This window comes from Megascapheus bottae, chromosome 5, assembly GCF_031878675.1.
Source record: "Megascapheus bottae isolate mThoBot1 chromosome 5, mThoBot2.hap1, whole genome shotgun sequence".
In the NCBI taxonomy this organism is placed as follows: Eukaryota; Metazoa; Chordata; class Mammalia; order Rodentia; family Geomyidae; genus Megascapheus; species Megascapheus bottae.
In genome coordinates, this window is record NC_143513.1 from 3,203,155 (window position 1) to 3,221,278 (window position 18,124).

The 18,124-nt window shown below is 41.1% G+C and overlaps 1 protein-coding gene across 8 annotated transcripts in view; it reads right to left on the minus strand.

The window, feature by feature from the left end:
* Positions 1-18,124, minus strand: part of Sun3 (Sad1 and UNC84 domain containing 3) — a 44,208-nt gene that overhangs the window by 411 nt on the left and 25,673 nt on the right. For 4 of the 8 annotated variants that reach the window (XM_090332541.1, XM_090332539.1, XM_090332543.1 and 1 more), the window contains exons 3-10: positions 14,310-14,413; positions 12,067-12,107; positions 11,356-11,527; positions 9,840-9,924; positions 7,267-7,382; positions 5,427-5,594; positions 2,764-2,856; positions 1,801-1,902 (exon numbers count right to left, since the gene is read on the minus strand). In XM_090332541.1, coding sequence (XP_090188667.1) covers positions 1,801-1,902; positions 2,764-2,856; positions 5,427-5,594; positions 7,267-7,382; positions 9,840-9,924; positions 11,356-11,527; positions 12,067-12,107; positions 14,310-14,413 — 881 coding nt within the window. Of the gene's footprint in view, positions 1-823; positions 967-1,800; positions 1,903-1,931; positions 2,043-2,763; positions 2,857-5,426; positions 5,595-7,266; positions 7,383-9,839; positions 9,925-11,355; positions 11,528-12,066; positions 12,108-14,309; positions 14,414-18,124 lie in introns of those variants that run through there. The other 4 variants (XR_016535467.1, XM_090332544.1, XM_090332542.1 and 1 more) reach the window with 4 other exon arrangements.

An 18,124-nucleotide genomic window follows, 5' to 3' on the forward strand; every position in this document is an offset into this window, starting at 1 on the left:
GAGGGTCTGGATACACATGCCTCAGTGCTGTTATCTGGCTATGCCAGGGAGAGGGGGAGAGGTTTGGTGTATGAAAAGCATATCTATTCTTGAACCAATATGTTGATTTGAAACTCCACTGTACAATTACTTAAAGATAATTAAAAACACCACCACTTAGTCAATTTTTCAAAAGCATATCTATGAAGCCAACTTTATAAACAAATATGTGAACCAAGTATTATGGTGTACACCTCCAGCTCCAGCCTTTGGAAGGCTGAGACAGGAAGATTGAAAGTTCAAGGCTAGCCTCTACTACCTAGTGAGACCCTTTCTCAAACAAATGAATAATAAACAAATATATGAGTCTAAATGAAGATGAAGCTCTACAACTCTATCAATTACTCTGACATGCCTTACATCTGCCTGAGAGGAGGAATTTCAGGACCCTTTGGCTCATACCAAAAATCCACAGATACTCCAGTCCCTTACAGTAATGATTGGTGTTTTTCCTTTTTCTATTTTTCTATGTGTGTGCACATGTGTATGTGTGTATGTATTGGGGCTTGAACTCAGAGCCTGGAGATGTCCTTTGCTCCCAGCCTGGAGCTGGTGGCTCAAGTCTGTAATCCTAGGAGGTGAAGACGTGGAGGGATCATAATATTGGCTTCATATTTCCTGCTTGGGCTGGAAAATCTGCAAGACTCTAAGTCAGTGTGTGTGTGTGTGTGTGTGTGTGTGTGTGTGTGTGTGTGTGTGTGTGTGTGTGTGTGTATGTATGTATGTATAGGTGTGCACACGTGTACCAGTATTAGGACTTGAATACAGGGCCCCATACTCTTACCTTGGCCTTTAAATCATCAAGCTGGCACTCTGCCACTTGAGCTACAGCTCCACTTTCAACTTTTTGCTGGTTAATTGGAGATAAGAGTCTCTGCCCAGGTTGGCTTCAAATTGTGATCCTCAAATCTCAAGACTTCTGAGTAGCTGGAATTATAGAATGAACTACCAGTGCTGGGCTATGAAACTTATCTTCAGTTAACCCCCCAAAAGTTGAAAATGGAAGTTTGGATTGAATGGTTGTTATTATATTCCTTGAGTGAAAAAGCCAAATGGAAGTACAAGGCCCTGAGTTCAAGCTCAGTGTTGACATATGTGTGTGAATGAGTACATGTACACACACACACACACACAGACAAATGGACCAATGTTTTTTTTTCCTCACCATAAGCCTAAAAGTGATAAATAAATATTTGTCTATATATTATCTGGCTTTTTACCTTTCTTCACTTTCCTCCTATGGCTAGAGATGAGGAAAATATATTTCACACAATTTAATCAATTTCAGGAAGATTAAAATTAATGTTGACATCTTACAGGCTTTTCTTACAGTTTTTTACAACTACCCTGGCTGACTTTGAATGATGATTCCCCAGGCCTCAGACTTCTGAGTAGAAAGGGTTACAGGCCTGCACTACAGAGAACCAGTCCTAAGGAGCAGGGATTCGTAAGTTCAAGCCCAGGAAATTTAATGGTTGCAGTTCTTTTTCTTTTTTTATTTTCCGTGTGTGTGTGTGTTTGTGTGTGTGTGTGTGTGTGTGTGTGTGTGTGTGTGTGTGCTGGTATTGGAACTTGAACTCAGGGCATGGGCACTGCCTTTTGCTCTTTTACTTAAGGCTCTTTACTGAAGGCTTTTTACTCAAGGCTATTGCTGAGTCACTTGAGCTGCAAGCTCTACATTTGTCTTTTTTTTAATATTTTTTATTGTAATTAATAAAAGGGTTACATGATATTTGCCAGATAGAAGGTGCATTAATTCACCTGTCTTTTTTGCTGTTTAATTGGAATTAAGAGTCTCTTGGACTTTTTTTCTGCCCAGGCTGGTTTTGAATCATGATCCTCGGATCTCAGTCTCTTGAATAGCTAAGATGATAAGTATGAGCCACTAGTACCTGGCTTTTCTCATACGTATTCTCATGTTGTAGTAAATATTTCCTCTTCTTCTGAGTACCTCTCTTCCTCTACTCACATTGCATCAAGGAAACAAAGCAGTGTCTGTCAAACTTAATTAATAACAAGGGAACAAATTGCGAATTGAGATGACTGCCATCCTGGCTACATGGGAGGGAGGGAGGGAGAGAGGGAGGGAGAGAGAGAGAGAGAGAGAGAGAGGGGGGGGGAGGGAGAGGAAGAGGGAGGGAGGGAGGGAGGGAGGGGAAGGGAGGGGAGGGAAGGAGAGGAGAGGAGAGGGGAGGGAAGGAGAGGAGAGGAGAGGAGAGGAGAGGAGAGGAGAGGAGAGAAAATGTTCCATGATCCAGGCTAGCCCATGGAAAAGGATAAAACCTTATAATTCAAGGTGCTAGAATGAACTTTGTATGTATGGGGGTAACTAAAACAAAGAACAAGAGGCATGGCTCAAGTGGGCAAGCACCTTCCTGGCAAGCAGAAAGCTCTGAGGCCAAACACAAAAAATAATAGAGGAAGGACAGCTGATGGAGCTCAGTGATAGAGCATTCTCCTTGCATGTGCAGAAAGCTAGGCTTGATCTCAGTACTGAAAGTGAGGAAGAGGACTGAGAAACAACATATAGCAGACAGGTTTAACTGGCAGCTTTGTACAATTGTCCATCTTTTGCAATAAAATCCACCAAACTGAGGTTGTGGTGAGGCTTGCTTAACACAAGCGTGTGTCTTATTTAATCTTACCCCTCCCCCCAACACATGCAACTGTCCAGGAAATCCTCTTAGCAATAGAGCCAAACATATTTCCTAGGGTACTCGTTACCTGGAGTTCAAATGTTTGAATTGTGTCTTCTGTCTTGTTATATATAAATTGTCCTAGGAAAATTTCTTCTCCATCACATTTTTTTGTGATGCCCTGAAAAGAAAGCAACACAGAAGGAGAGGAGAGGTTAAAATACAGGAGTGTAGTTGTTCAAGTTGCACCAATTCACCAGAGATTTGGTGTATCTCTGAGGAACAGAATGCTTGGGTAAACCTTGAAAAGATGGAAATAGAAAAGAAATCTATGCACACTGAAAACTTTACAAGAAAGAATAGGGGATACACTAGGTCTCCTTGGCACAGGTTGAAACTTTCTTAATAAGGACCCAGAAACACAACAAATCAAAGAAAGTCTGGATAAGTAGGACTGCTTTAAACTGCAGAGCTTCTGTATGGCAAAGGACATAGCTAGCAAGCTAAATAGAATGCCTATAGAGTGGGAGAAGATCTTCACTAACCATACAACAAAGGCCTCATATCTAAACTATATCAAGAGCTCAAAAAATTGAATCACTCCAAAACTAATCTCCAAAGAAACAACCATCCCATTAAAAGATGGGCCAAAGGCTTAAAGAGAGTCTTCTCTGAAGAACAATTAAAAATGGCCTATAGACACATGAAGAAATGCTCGACATCTCTGGCCATAAAAGAAATGCAAATCAAAACAACTCTGGGATTCTACCTCACCCCAGTTAGAATGGCCATGTTCAAGAAATCTAATAACAGATGTTGGTGGGGATGTGGCCAGGAAGGATCACTACTGCACTGTTGGTGGGAGTGTAAACTATGGAAAGGAGTATGGTACTTCCTCAAAAGACTAAACATAGAGCTCCCCTATGACCCAGTAATTCCACTACTGGGCATTTACCCAACCGACCAGAAACAAGGACATACTAAATCCACTAGCACAATGATGTTCATTGCAGCACTATTTACCATAGTGAAGACATGAAACCAACCTAAATGCTCCTCAGTTGATCATTGGATCAACCAGCTGTGGTATTTATACACAATGGAATTCTATGCTGCCATTGCCCCATTTGTAAGGAAATGGAAAGACTTAGAAAAAAATATTAAATGAAGTAAGCCAGACTCAAAGGAACATAGGCTCAATGGTTTCCCTTATGTGTCATAAGTAGTATAAACCTTGGACTCTCCCAGCAGAGGTTTACAATTGGGCAAAACCTAGATACATAAGGCCATATAGGATGAGGCTAAATGAAAGGACTTCCAAGATATAGAAACAAGTGCCATATAAGGTGTGACTGTTGTTCTTAATATACTGTGTTATTTCTCATCTTACCTTGTTATCTGATATATTATATATATGTTTATTTGCTTATTTGAAATAGGATAGGGAAGTGGGGAAAACAAGATAAGGGAAGGGGGTTGGGGAGGGAAATGGGGACAAAAACATGAGAAGGGGTAGCAATGATTGTTAAGAAATGTACCTTCTACTAATTACAATAAAAAATTTTAAAAAGAAAGCAATCTGTGGCTCATGCATATAATCCCAGCTACTCTAGAGACTGAGATCTGAAGATTGGGGGTCAAAGCTAGCCTGAGCAGGTAAAGTCAGTGAGACTCTGGCCTCCAATTAACCACCAATAGGCCAAGAAGTGGACCTGTGGCTCAAGTGTTAGAATACCAGTCTTGAGAGGAAAAAAAATCTAAGTGATAGAAATCTAGGCCTGAGTTCAAGCCCCAGTACTGGTACACACAAAATTCATCAAAGACCACACCTTATATGATGTTCAGAATATTTGTAAAGGTAGATAGTGATTATTAGGGACTGGGTGTGTGGTGGAAGAAAAAAGAAGGCTAAGCTTAAGTGCTGTGAATTTGGATGATAGTAAAGATGGTGAAAGGTGAATGAGATCATAGACACTAAAAACCATGCAAGTGTGCACCTTGAATTAGTGAATTAAAGATTATGTGAATTACATCTTCTTAAACCTATCTTTTTCAGTAACACAAAAGGCTATTGAGAAGCTAGAAGGAGCCCTTATGGAATTGGAAGATGTCATTAGATAATACCCCAAACTGAAGAATCAAGAAAGAATCGTTAAAGAAATCTGGAGGCAAACACCTCAAGCAACAGCTAAAGGCATTGCCTGTGGAAGCTGCAGAATGAGAATTGTGGATGGGAAGAGTCTGTTACAAAGTTTATGGAACTATCTAAGTTTTCAGCTATGCAAGTATAAGTAAAAAAAAAGCTAAAATTAAACCAAAGAAATCATCTCATTCATCTCTCCCTCCCTCTGTTTCCTCTCTCTCCCCCTCTCCCATTCCACTCTCTCTTTCTTTCTCCCCTGCTCTCTTGTCTTGGTACTTGAACTCAGGGCTTCAATGCTGTCCCTGAGATTTTTTTGCTGTAGGCTAGAACTCTACCCCTTGAGCCAGACCTTCACTTCCGGCTTTTATTTTCTTAGTAGTTAATAGCACCTGGTTGTCTCATGGACTTCCCTTCCCAAGCTGGCTTCCAACTGACATCCTCAGATCTCAGCCCTTTTAGGTGCTAGGATTACAGGTGTGAGTTACGAGGCCCCCTGCTCACCTCTCTTACTTTATAGACAACAAAAGCCCAACTACTTAGTTATGCAATCAAGCTGAGAGTCTAGCTCTTAATTTTTAGCTCTGAATGACATGTAGATGACTTCTCACATAGACTGAAAACTCCTTGGGTGCACTGGAGATGTCTCCTGAGGGTGACACCTTCTCTGATATGTGCTCCATGGTAACCGCTGCTGGTACAATCTTCCTGGCAAGCTTGATTAGAGTATGACCCTTGGAACCTGCAAAAGCCCAGCACTTTCCAGGGTGGACATCTGGCTGCAAAGAAATCACGGGGTTAATCTCTTCTCTGGGCATGTAAACCCACCTATACATCAATTCCTATTGACTGTCTGTCTGTCTCTACCATGTGTATAGTTAACAAGGCAGGATTGCATCTAAACAGGAAAACTAGGTTTCGTGGTTGTTCCAGAACACTTCATGCTTCTGTCAACCAGAGCCCTTCTTTCATCACATGAGCAGATGTGCCATTGCTCCATCGGACTGTGGGCTGCTAGAAGGCAGTTAGAAGACCTGGTGGTGGCTGTGCTGATTATGCTGGTGAAGACAGTAATATCAGTGGTAAGAGCCTGGTGGTTGTGATTGTGGTTCTGGTGGCGATGATGGTTATGTTTGTGATGATAGAAAGTAGTGATGGTGGTGATGACGTGGCACTTGTGATGGTTATAGGAATGGTATTAGTGGTGGTGGTAGTGGCGGTGGTTGTTATGGTGATAGTGGCAATACTGAGAGTGATGGTGGTGCTTCTGGTGGTGGTTATAATGGTGACAGTGGTAGCGGTGATGGTGGTGGTAGGAATGGGGCAGTGGTGATGGTTATGGTGATGGTGGTGGTAGTGGTGGTCATGATAATGGTAAGGGTGGTGATTATGAGTGGTAGTGACTGTGATGGTGGTGGTGATAATAATTATGGGGACATTGGTCCTGGTGGTTTAGAAGAAACATAAGGGTTCTGATTTCTAATCTAAACTATAGCCTGGTATGAATTTGGGGTTTGTTTTAAAACCAATTTCAGACAGTAGATCATCGTTAGGGTGTGTTTTTACCATCTCTCAGCATCGCTTCCTTTTGCAATGGGACTCAAAGCTTAGGCGGAAACCTTACTTGGAACTTTCTTCAGTTATAACTGGACTTGATAGCAATTAGCTTGTGATTGGTACTTATAGGACAAGCACTTTCACATTATTTGATGCATGCTTGAGATTTTTAATAGAAAAGAGAGGCCAGAAAACAACTTAGTGATGTGGAATATGTTTTTTAGTTTGCTGATCTTTAAAGACTACATAATAACAAATGAACCAATCATGATTTACAGATTATAATTTATATGAAAATGTATACAGGACTATATGCATATCTACACAAACAAATAGACTAAAATAAGGAATACACAAGGGCAGACTCTGATGGTGTAACTCCTCTCAACAATTATCCTTTGAAGAAAATGCATACCAGGAAACTGAAGCATATTTTATCTTAAGAGGGTGGAACTGAAGTTCCAGAAGGAGAGGCAAAGGACTGGAGAGAGGAAGGATGGGAAAAAATAGTGGTGTTGTTCGGTATACATATGTGAGCATGGATCTATCCCAAATAAGAGTGCAGAACTGAAGGGGTGACACTTGTCAGGACGCATTATATTCACAAACTGACATGTTGGATTAAAGCCTCTTTTATAAGACAAATATATTAAAATATGCTATATTACTATATATGTAATATATGCATATTATAATATATAACACTATAATAATATAATACTAGTAGACAATATGAACCAACAAGAATAATTTATACAATAGAATGATTCACACATGTGAAGAGACCTCAGGTTGGATACTCAAGTTTGGATACTCTTACATTGCCTTAAACATTCATATTTTTATGATAAATTATAACAGAATACTAAATTAGAAAGAGTTAATCACAGTTACCTGGAGAATGGTATCAGGGGGCATCTCATAATTTAGGAACCCTATCCCATGCCAGTATAATTTTGCCTTATTATTTATGTAACTTTCTGAGGTCCCCTCTTCAATGATAGAGGCTCCTAAAATTACAAAGTAATTTTTAAAATAAAGAAATAACATCAGCTCAAAACATATCATTTGAAATCAATGATGACCTTGAAAACTTGTTAATAGAAAACATACAAAAAACAAAGTAAAATTTATACTCAGAAAAAGATAGGGGAACTATGACAGTTTTCATTTCCTCTGCATTGTAATCATTTTGAGGAAATCCTGTTTGCTTTATGTATTTTCACACAATTTCGGGCACTGATTCATGTCAAAAAATTAAATAATGGTGGGGTGTCAATGGTATACACCTGTAATCCTAACTACTCAGAAGGCTGAGATCTCAGGATTGTAGTTCAAAGCCAGCCTGGGCAAAGCTAAAAAACATCTCTAATGAATGAGCAAAAGACTGGAAGTGGTGGTGTGGCTCAAGTGGTGGAGTGACAGGTTTGAGGGTAAAAAGTGTAAGGTTGTAAGTTCAAGCCCCAATACTGGCATTAAATTAATTAATTAAAAATAAAAAGAGCAATGAAACATCTAAGCTCTGTGATTTCTAGTTTATTTATTTACAAATACAGAAATATATAAGTGCTTGAGATCAAACTCAGTGTATTGTGTACGCTAGATAAGTACTCTACTACTAAAAACATAGCCATAGCCCTGGAGTTTCTTTATTTTTTTTTTCTGGTCAGCTGTGGGGCTTGAACATGGGACCTGGATGCTATCTTTGAATGTTCTAGCTCAAAGCTAGTGTTCTACCACTTTACACCACAGAGCCCATTCCAGTTTTTGAGTGATTAATTGGAGCTAAGAATCTCATAGACTTTCCTGCTCAGGCTGACTTCAAACCGTAATCCTTAGATCTCAGCCTCCTTAGAAGGTAGGATTATAGGATTACAGGCAACCAGTGCCCAGGTTTTTTTTGTTCTTGCTAGAATCAGAACTTGAACTCAGAGCCACCAATTCACTTGGCCTTTTTGCTTACAGCTAGCATTGCACTAGTGGAGTCATGCCTGTAGTTTGGCATTTGCTGGTTGATAAAAGATGGAGCTCTACAGACTTTTCTGCCTGGCTTATCTCAAACTTCCATGCTTTATGTCTCAGCCTCCTGAGTAGCTAAGATTATAAATACTAGTAATGGTATCTAGCTTGGAGTTTCCTTTTTAAAGGTGTCTTAGTGTGTATTCAGTTTCTTGGCTTATTTTTATATAGTCAAGAAATTAGGGGTTAAGAGCATAGCCTAGTGGTAAAGTGCTCACCTAGCTCTGGGTTCGATTCCTCAGTATCACATACACACACACACACACACACACACACATACACAAGCTGGAAATGGTGCTGTGGCTCAAGTGGCAGAGTGCTGGCCTTGAACAAAAAATGTCTAAGGACAGTGCTAAGGCCCTGAGCTCAAGCCCAGGACTGGCAAAAAAAAAGGGGGGGAGGTGGGAGTATGGCCTAGTGGTAGAGTGTTTGCCTAGCATATACGAAAACCCGGGTTCAATTCCTTGGTACCACATACATAGGGGGGAAAAGCCGGAAGTGGTGCTGAGGCTCAAGTGGTAGAGCTCTAAACATGAGAAAGTCCAAGGGCAGTGCTCAGACCCTGAGCTCAAGCACAGGACTGGCAAAAATAAATAAATAAATAAATTTAATTAATTAAAAAAAATAAAGGAATTAGTTCTAAGTCCTCTTCCACACTCTCCCTGCATCTTCTCTTTCCTTCCACATTATCATTAAGCACATCATGCTCATAACCAAAGACAGGGTTATTTGAAGATTAAAATTAAATCGGAAAATACTTAGAATTGTAATTGGCCTTTAAACCCTGTCATTTGATCACTAATAATGAATGAGATTTGTTTTACATGATGATTTTTTTGAAATGTGGCCAAATGTGCTATGCTTAAAATATTTTCTGCCTTCCCAACTTCATTGCTGCCTCTGAACTTTCTTGGTTCTCATTGAAGACAACAACAAAATTGCAGGTTTTCTCTTCTCTGAAATTTGCATTCAAAATACAATCAAGATAACCATTTCTAGTTGAGTTCTGTTGGCTCAGCCTGTAATCCTGGCTACTCAGGAGGCTGAAATCTTTGGATAGTGGTTTGAAGCTAGCTCAGGCAGCGAAGTCTTCTCTTTCCATTTAACAAGCAAAAAGCAGCAAGTGGAGGTGTGGCTCAAGTGGTAGAGTGAAAAGACTAAGGGACAGCACCCAGGCCTGAGTTAATGTCCCAGTACAGACAGACAGACAGACAGACACACACACACACACACACACACACACACACACACACACACACACACACACACACCACTGCTGCCAGCAACATCAACCTCGTGTAAATTCTTTGTCACCTAGATTTAGTAAGTTTGCTCCTCTGGGGACCCCATGAAGAATCATGAATCATGTTTTCCTAATAAAAATTGTAAGCCACACTGAAGTGCTCTTTCTGAAATGTGTTTTGCCAGTCTCATTTCTCCATACTAACCAGCCGACTTCAGCGCGTAATCAGCCATCTGCACCTGGTCCTCTCTCAGCTTTTTAAGCACATAATGTACCAAGTTTGACATTTCCTGCAATAATTGCCAGAACAGTTTTCAGTTAACAATTTCCAACCACTTCTTGGGATTTTCAACACACATTATTGACTTGGACTTAGGCCCCAATGCAAGTGGCAAAGTAACAGTGTGGGTGCTTCCCCTGGGAGCCCTGGCCTGGTTCTCCAGCTGGGTTTGGAATGTCCCCTTCACAGCAATGTGGGAACACAGGAGGAGCCAATGCTGTCCAGCACCCCCCACACTGCCAGAAGCATGGCGATCATTGCTACCTCTTCCAAATCACCACACTGATTATCTAGAGCAAACACAGGCCCTGAGTTCAACCTCTAGTGTCATAAAAGAGAAAGAAAGAGAGGGAGAGAGAAAAGAAAGGAAAGCAAGGAAGAGAGGATGAAGGAAAGAAGGAAGGAAGGAAGGGAGGGAGGGAGGGAGGGAGGGAGGGAGGGAGGAAGAAAGGAAAGGAAGGAGAAAAAAAGGGAAGGCAAAAAGAAGGAATGAAAGTAGAAGGTTGGTTTTCAACCATTTAAGTTAATGTCAGGTTCTTTTATTGTGTGTATTTAGTGATATTGAGACTTGAATTCAGAGGTGTCTTCTCTTTCTTAGCTATTTTTGCTCATGTTTGGTACTCTACCTGCTGAGAAACACCTTCACATCCAGCTTTTTGCTGGATAGTGAGTTTCACAGACTTTTCGGCCTGGACTGGCTTTGAACAGCAATCTTTGAACTTCATGTGTTCCTTGTATGATTTCCTGGGGCCTGTACTGGTGTGTGAGTGTGTGAGTGTGTGTGTGTGTGTGTGTGTGTGTGTGTGTGTGTGTGTGTGTGTGTGTATGCCAGTCCTAGAGCTGGAACTTATGGCCTGGGCACTGTCCCTGAGCTTTTCAAGGCTTGAGCCACAGCCCCATTTCCAGCATTTTGATAGTTATTTGGAGATAAGAGTTTCTCGTCCAGGCTGGCTTTGAACCATGCTTCTCAGATCTCATCTCCTTAGTAGTTAAGCTTACAGGTGGGAGCCACTGATGCTCAGCTGTATTAATAATTTTTATGGCTGTCAAGTAATATATATCCAAATGACCCTTGGAAGAAAGGTTCTTTATTAATTTAAGTTTAACCTAATGAATGTCCCTTGCTTTTCTCTGTCCTGAAAAAAACTTGATTCCACAACCTAACTCTCCTCTTCCACTGCTGGTGCCAAAGCTGGGGACAGAGCCTCACACCTTTGGGGGGGAGTAGGTCCTTTTGTGATATAAAGTCATCTTTGGGGCACAGTTCTGAAGAAGTGAGTTTCCAGGGCAAGCTTCAGTAAGAGAAAGGAAGCATTCCAAAGAAACCCAGTGCTTCTCACCAGTGACTACTCAGTTTTGCACACAGACAACAGAATAAGACTGGCACACAAGACCACCCTATCCCAGTGCCATCCCACCTCCCACAGCCAGGCCTGCTTGCCTCATCCAGCACTTCTGGGCTGTCCTGTTCTTCTAAGATATCTCCAACAGTGGTCCAGCTGTAATTGTGTGAGCTATCCCTCATGTCTCTAAGCAATGCCTTCAGAACACCAATTTGGTCAATTAAAGACAGAATCTCACGGAAATTGTTCTCCAAAGTCTGGCTTTCCTTTCTGTTTGTAAAGAATCACAAGATAAAAGAAAATGGTTTCTGTGTATTTCAAAACATAAAGAATAAAGATAAAACAATATGGCCAAAGAAGAGAAGCAAAGGAACACAGAGCTGGTCCTAACTATGCTGTATAACACACACACACACACACACACACACACACACACACACACACAACATTCTAATGTGTATGTATACATGTCTATGTTATTTTACTTAAATCAAGTAATTAATTAATTTGAGCTTTGAGACAGAATCTTACATGTTGCCTGGCACTTGCTAGCCAATCCTCAAAATTAAGATCCTCTTGCCTCAGCATCATGGCATTATAGGTACATACTATCATGCCCAGGTATAGGTAGTTTAAGTAGATTTACTTTTTTAAGGAGGGCAAGAGAAAATGCCCAGAAAGACTCTTAAGTGACATGAAAAAGCAAGCAAACGCAATTACAGAGAAATCACTTAAGTTTTATATTTTTATCAAACCGTTGCAGCATTTTGACAGTACCACAAGATGATACAGCAGAAAGTCTCACTCACTTTAAAAGTTCCAGTTGCTCCTTAGGCATACGAAATCTGGCCTGGGGAGAAAAAAACGAAATAAAAAAGATAAATCCTTCTGAATTCAGGAATATTGTCCTTAGAGGACCTATACTCACTGTATCTGAAAACGCAGAGGTAAGCCCTGATCTTTGGAATAGAGAAGGATATTCAAAGTGAATTCGAAGATGACAACCTCCTTCCTTCTTTCTCAAGATGCTAAAGCCACAGAGTCTGAGGCTGAAGGAATAAAAGGAGGGAAGAACCACAGGAGATGGGCATTGAAACAGATTGATTTCATCTTAAGATCCTAATTATGCCCAGTAATCCTAGCTACTCAGAAAGCTGAGATCTGAGGATCAGAGTTCAAAGCCAGCCTGGGCAGGAAGGTCCCTGACACTCATCTCCAATCTACCAGCATAAGCTGGAAGTGGAGGTGTGTCTCAAGTGGTTAGCACTAGCTTTGAACAAAGAAAATCTCAGGGACAGTACCCAGGCCCAGAGTTCAAGCCTCAGGATTCCAGTACAACAAACAAACAAACAATGTCAGCTCCTTGTAAGCTCATTCTGCCCTGAACAGAATAGCACAAAGGGGTATTTTACAGAAACTGTTTTCTAATGTGTGCTAAAGTCATAATGGAAACAGGGTGAAATACAAGAGAAAAATCTCCTATCTTTTCTCCAGCTAAGCAGTTTAATATCTTCTAATTTAATGTAATTTTTTGTGTGCTGGTACACAGGGCCTTTCACTCATTCTCCCTTAGGTTTTTTTTTTTTCTTTGCCAGTCCTTGGCCAGGGTCTGAGCACTGTCCTTGGGTTTTCTCAAGGCTAGAGCTCTACCACTTGAGCCATAGCACCACTTCTAGCTTTTTCTATGTATGTGGTACCGAGGAATTGAACCTGGGTCTTTGTGCATGCTAGGCAAGCACTCTACCACTAGGCTAAACTCCTGGCCCCTCCCTTAATTTTTTATTCAAGTTTTTCTTTTTTTTTTCCTACTTGAGCAAGCCATACTTCCACTTCTGACTTGTTAATGAGAGGTGTATGTCTAAGTTTGTCTGCCTAGGCTGGCTTCAAGCCTTGATCCTTGGATCTCAGTTTGTTGAGTAGCAAGCATTATAGGTGTGAGCCACCATTCCCTAGCTCAGTGAGATGCGATTTGACCACACAGCTATTGACTGCTTTCCTCTCAGCAAAACTCATGAAACAAACTCATCTTAAAGGTAATACTGGTTGTGGTCTGTTCATCTGGTTGAATAAATTATGTTTGTTGCATAAGATAGGATTTTAGGTGTAAATCCATTCAATACTGGAGCAAGAAACTGGAAACCTTTGGATTTAAACTCTTCATTGGTATGGTCTATGACCACGGAGGCTAAGCTGTATGTTCTTGGGACACAGCAGGATGTGAACTCAGCCAAGTCTGGGTTTAGATTTCAGCTTCTACCAATTATAGTTGGGAAACTAGCCCCAGGCTGCTGTATTGGTCACTATAAGTGGATTTGAGCTGAGATGGATGTCAGAAAAGAGCTATCTTTTTCTGTTACGGCCTAGGGCGGATCATGTGGCCTTCGGTGTCTTTAGGAGTGGGAATGACCAACACCCAGGGCTGTTCCTCACTGGGCTGGAATCCTGCAGGGAATGTATTTGTGCAGTCTTCTCCCTTTAGAGATTCCATGTGGCAAGAGATTTTGGAATGTAGCAGTTTCTGGCTGTTCTGGGAAATAGAAATTTCAGAGGCCCTAAGGGAACGGGCATGAAGTATTATGCAACCAAGAATGGAGCCACTGAGTGTTGAAAGGTCAATGTGTGGCTTCCATCTGGTCCTTCTGTCTGTCTCACCTTCCTCTGGAGCCATGGTGACCTTGGCCGCTGCTCCTTCATCCTCTGCCCCTAACTTCCAGAAGCCTAGCATGAAATGGACAAGGCTGGAATGCTGGGTGGGCCACAAGGGGATATTAAATGATATCTTCAGTCTGAGCTCCCTGAGACCTAACTAGTTTTGCTGTGAAGAGGAAGATCACACTGAGTAGAGTGGCGGTGTACAGATACACTTAATGGTTTCCTTTTGCTGGAGTTTCTTGTGGGGTGCCTGCTGGGATCAGAGGCTATGGAGAATGTTTATAGAGCTTCTACCCATAAATTATTTCTGTTTAGATATTCTCAATATACAACCAAGATAATATACTGCTAGCTGGAAAGATATGCTAATAAGCTTCCAGGAGTCACAGTGAAATATCACCTGGTAGTGATGCAGCCGTGAACTGTATTCTGCAATCATGGCATGTAATTGTTTGGATTTTTGAGGAAATTCTGTTTCTTTAAACCACTCATGATGTCTAAATCCTGTCAAACAAAAAAGGCCAAAGTTGATTAAAAAGCTTAACTGTAAAGAGGAAACAGGTCTGTTTTAGGGGAAAAACTATAGGAAAAAGTTGTGCTAATGAGAAATTGCCCAAATCAATTGTCAGCAAATATAAAAATAAAACAATGGACTAAGATCACACTTAGATTCAAAGCTAGTTAGAAGGTAGAGATCTGAGAATCACAGTTTGGAGCCAGCAGGGCAGAAAAATCTGAGAGACTCTTATCTCCAGTTAACCAGCAAAATGCTAGAGGTGGTACTGTGGCTTAGGTGGTAAACCACCACCTGGAATTCCTTACTTAGTTCTTTTGCTCAAGGCCAGCACGTTACTACTTGAGTCATAACTCACTTTGCTGTTTGATAAGACCATGGAGAACCTGTCTGCCCAGGTTGTCTTTGAACCACAAACCTTAGATTCTCAGCCTCCTGAGAATCTAGGATTACAAGAACCTAGCTGAAGTCAGTTTGCTATTTTTTTATTATTATTATTATTAATTAATATTTTTTTGTTCATGGGACTTGAACTCTGGTGGTGGGCATTGTCCCTGAGCTATTCAGCTCAAGGCTTAGCACTCTACGGCTTTGACCCACAGTACCACTTCCAGTTTTCTAATGGTTACTTGGAGATAAGAGTCTCACAAACTGTAGTGCCTGGGCTGGCTTTGAATTGCAATCCTCAGATCTCAGCCTCCTAAGTAACCAGGTATGAGCCACTGGCACCTGGCTCCAGAATACTTTTTTGAAAGTACTGACAGAATAGAAAAGCACTTCTGAAAACTAACAAGTTGAAACTCTGGGCACCCAGGCCCAGAGTTCAAGCCCCACAACTGACAAAAAAATTTTTTTGATTAATTTTTAAAAATGTATTCTATCAGGGACGGGAGTTTGGCCTAGTGGTAGAGTGCTTGCCTAGCATGCAAGAAGGCCTGGGTTCAATTTCTCAGTATCACATACATAGAAAAAAGCTGAAAGTGGTGCTGAGGCTCAAGTGGTAGAGCTCCAGCCTTGAGAAAGTCCAAGAACAGTGCTCAGGCCCTGAGCTCAAGCCCAGGACTGGCAAAAAAAAAAAAAAATAACAAATATTTTCTATCAGAAACAATCACAGGAGATCCTCTCTGAACAATGTGGCTGTGGATGGACTGTTAGTATCCCCCATAATTAATATTGGGACATCATACCCAATGTTATAAGAGGTGAGGTCTTTGGGGGTATAAGTAGGTCCCAAAGTCTGCCTCCATGAATGAGATTGTCACTCTTAGAAAAGTTACTGAAGGAAGTTGCCTTGCTCCTTCCACCTTGTAATTATGCTGTAAGTTGGTGTTGTCCAGGTAGAGAGTAAACTCTCCCCAGAAACTGAATCTGCCTTGATTTTGGACGTCTAGCTTTTAGACTGGGAAGTAATGAATTTCTGTTGCTTATAAATTACCCTGCCTAAGGTATCTTGACCCAGCAAAGACTGTATGTAACTCCTATTCACATTCTAAAGCCTTGAGAAGTTGCAAAATAAAGAAAAAAATCATTTGTAAATATTTATAAAATAAATTACACGGAGACAGATGACATTCCTAAAAGTAGTATGTCCTCCAGTGACGTCATGGAGGATAAAGATGGTTGAGGTGGGACACTCAAGAATAATCTTCTATTCAAAGACCAACAGAAAAAGACTAACAAGATCCTCAGTTTTCCTATTCTTTTTTTTTTTTTTTTGCCAGTCCTGGGCTTGAGCTCAAGGCCTGAACACTGTCTTTGGACTTTCTCAAGGCTAGAGCTCTACCACTTGAGCCTCAGCACCACTTCCAGCTTTTTTCTATATGTGGTACCGAGGAATTGAACCTGGGTCTTCACGCATGCTAGGCAAGCACTTTAACCACTAGGCCAAACTCCCGGTCCCTCAGTTTTCCTATTCTGAAACTCTGGACCACAACAGCTCAGAAGCTATGTGCATATGGCCGTATAGGATGAGGCTAAGTGAAATGAACTCCAGGATATGGAAAGAGGTTTTATCTTTGTGATTGTTGTTCTTAAGGTACTATGTGAAGTTACTTCTCTTATTTCTCCCCTTATGGCTTATCGCATGCTGTTACTGTATCTGACTTTGCTACCTGGTATATTGTTCATTTGAAATAGGGAAGGGAAGGGGGAAAACAAGATGATTGGGAGGGGTGGGAGAGGGGAAATTAGGAGAGAAACATGGGAAGGGGTATGAATGTTCAAGAAGTAATGTACCCACACTTGATAAATATAACTGCAACCCTTCTATACATACCCTAACAATGAAATACAAGTAAAAAAAATTCTGGGCTGGGAGCATGGCCTAGTGGTAGAGTGCTCATCTTGCATAAACAAAGCCCTGGGTTTAATTCCTCCATAGCCACATACACGGAAAAGGCTGGAAGGGACACTGTGGCTCAAGTGGCAGAGTGCTAGCCTTGAGCAAGGACAGTGTCCAGGCCCTGAGTTCAAGCCCAACTGGCAAAAAATAATCTGAAACTCTGGTCAACAGCAGATTTGAAATGAAAGGGTCCATGAACTTGAGGAAGGAACTATTAATTTTTTTAAGTCTGAGGAACAGAAAGAAGAAAGCCAAGCCAAGGCTAAGAGACCTGTGGTCCATCACAAGTGCTGTAGCCTGGGTGACACACATGTCCTCTAGAAGAAAGAGAGAAAACACAAAAGCAATGGACTAAATAATTAGAGTGAACTCTCTCAAAACTATGAGCCCCCAAATAAACTTGTTATTTACAGTAATGTAAAAGTGACTAACATGGATGTCAAGGGAATTTGAGGTCTAATTACCAGAATAAGAAAAGTCCTAGCCAGATACTGATGGCTCATGCCTGTAATCCTAGCTGATCAGGAGGCTGAGATCTGAGGATTGTAGTTCAAAGCCAGCCCAGGCAGGAAAGTCTGTGAGACTCTTTTCTCCAATCAACTACCAAAAGAGCCAGAAGTAGAGCTGTGGCTCAAGTGATAGGGCACTAGCCTTGAGTAAAAGAAGCTTAGGGTCAGAGCCTAGGACTTGAGTTCAAGCCCTGTGACCGGCAACCATTTTTAAAAAAGAAAAGTCCTGAACATGAACAGATCTACTGCCAATGCATGGTCCTCCTGAACAAGTCACTAAAGTGGACAGCGGGACAGCAGGATCATGTCACTATACTCAGGTCAGAAGTCATAAACAGGACATTCAGCAGTGAATGCGGACACTAGCTCACACCTGTAATCCTGGCTACTTGGGAGGTAGAGATTAAGGACTAGGTTAAGGTGATTAGAGACTAGTCTGGATAATAAAGTTTAGGAGACCTCATCTCTATCAATGGCTGGATACAGTGGTGGGAGCCTGTCATTTCCAGTGTCACAAGGATAACAGTCCAGGTTGATCCTGGTGTTAAGTGGGACCTCGCCTTGAAAATAAACAGTGGAAAACAAAGAACAGTACAGAAAACAAAAAGAAAAACAATGGCCAAATAGATTGGAGGTATGGCTCAGGTAGTAGAGCATTGGCCCTGAAAAATGTGGGTCCTGAGTTCAACCATTAAAAAAAGGTTTCAATTTTCAAAATCTCCCTGTCTGAGCCACTCAAATTTATACAAAATAACAGAGTTCAAGTCCCATGACCGACAAAAAAATTTTTAGAGGGTAAAATGTGATATATTAGGGATTCTTAAGTTTAATGCAACTTCTGTGATTTCAAT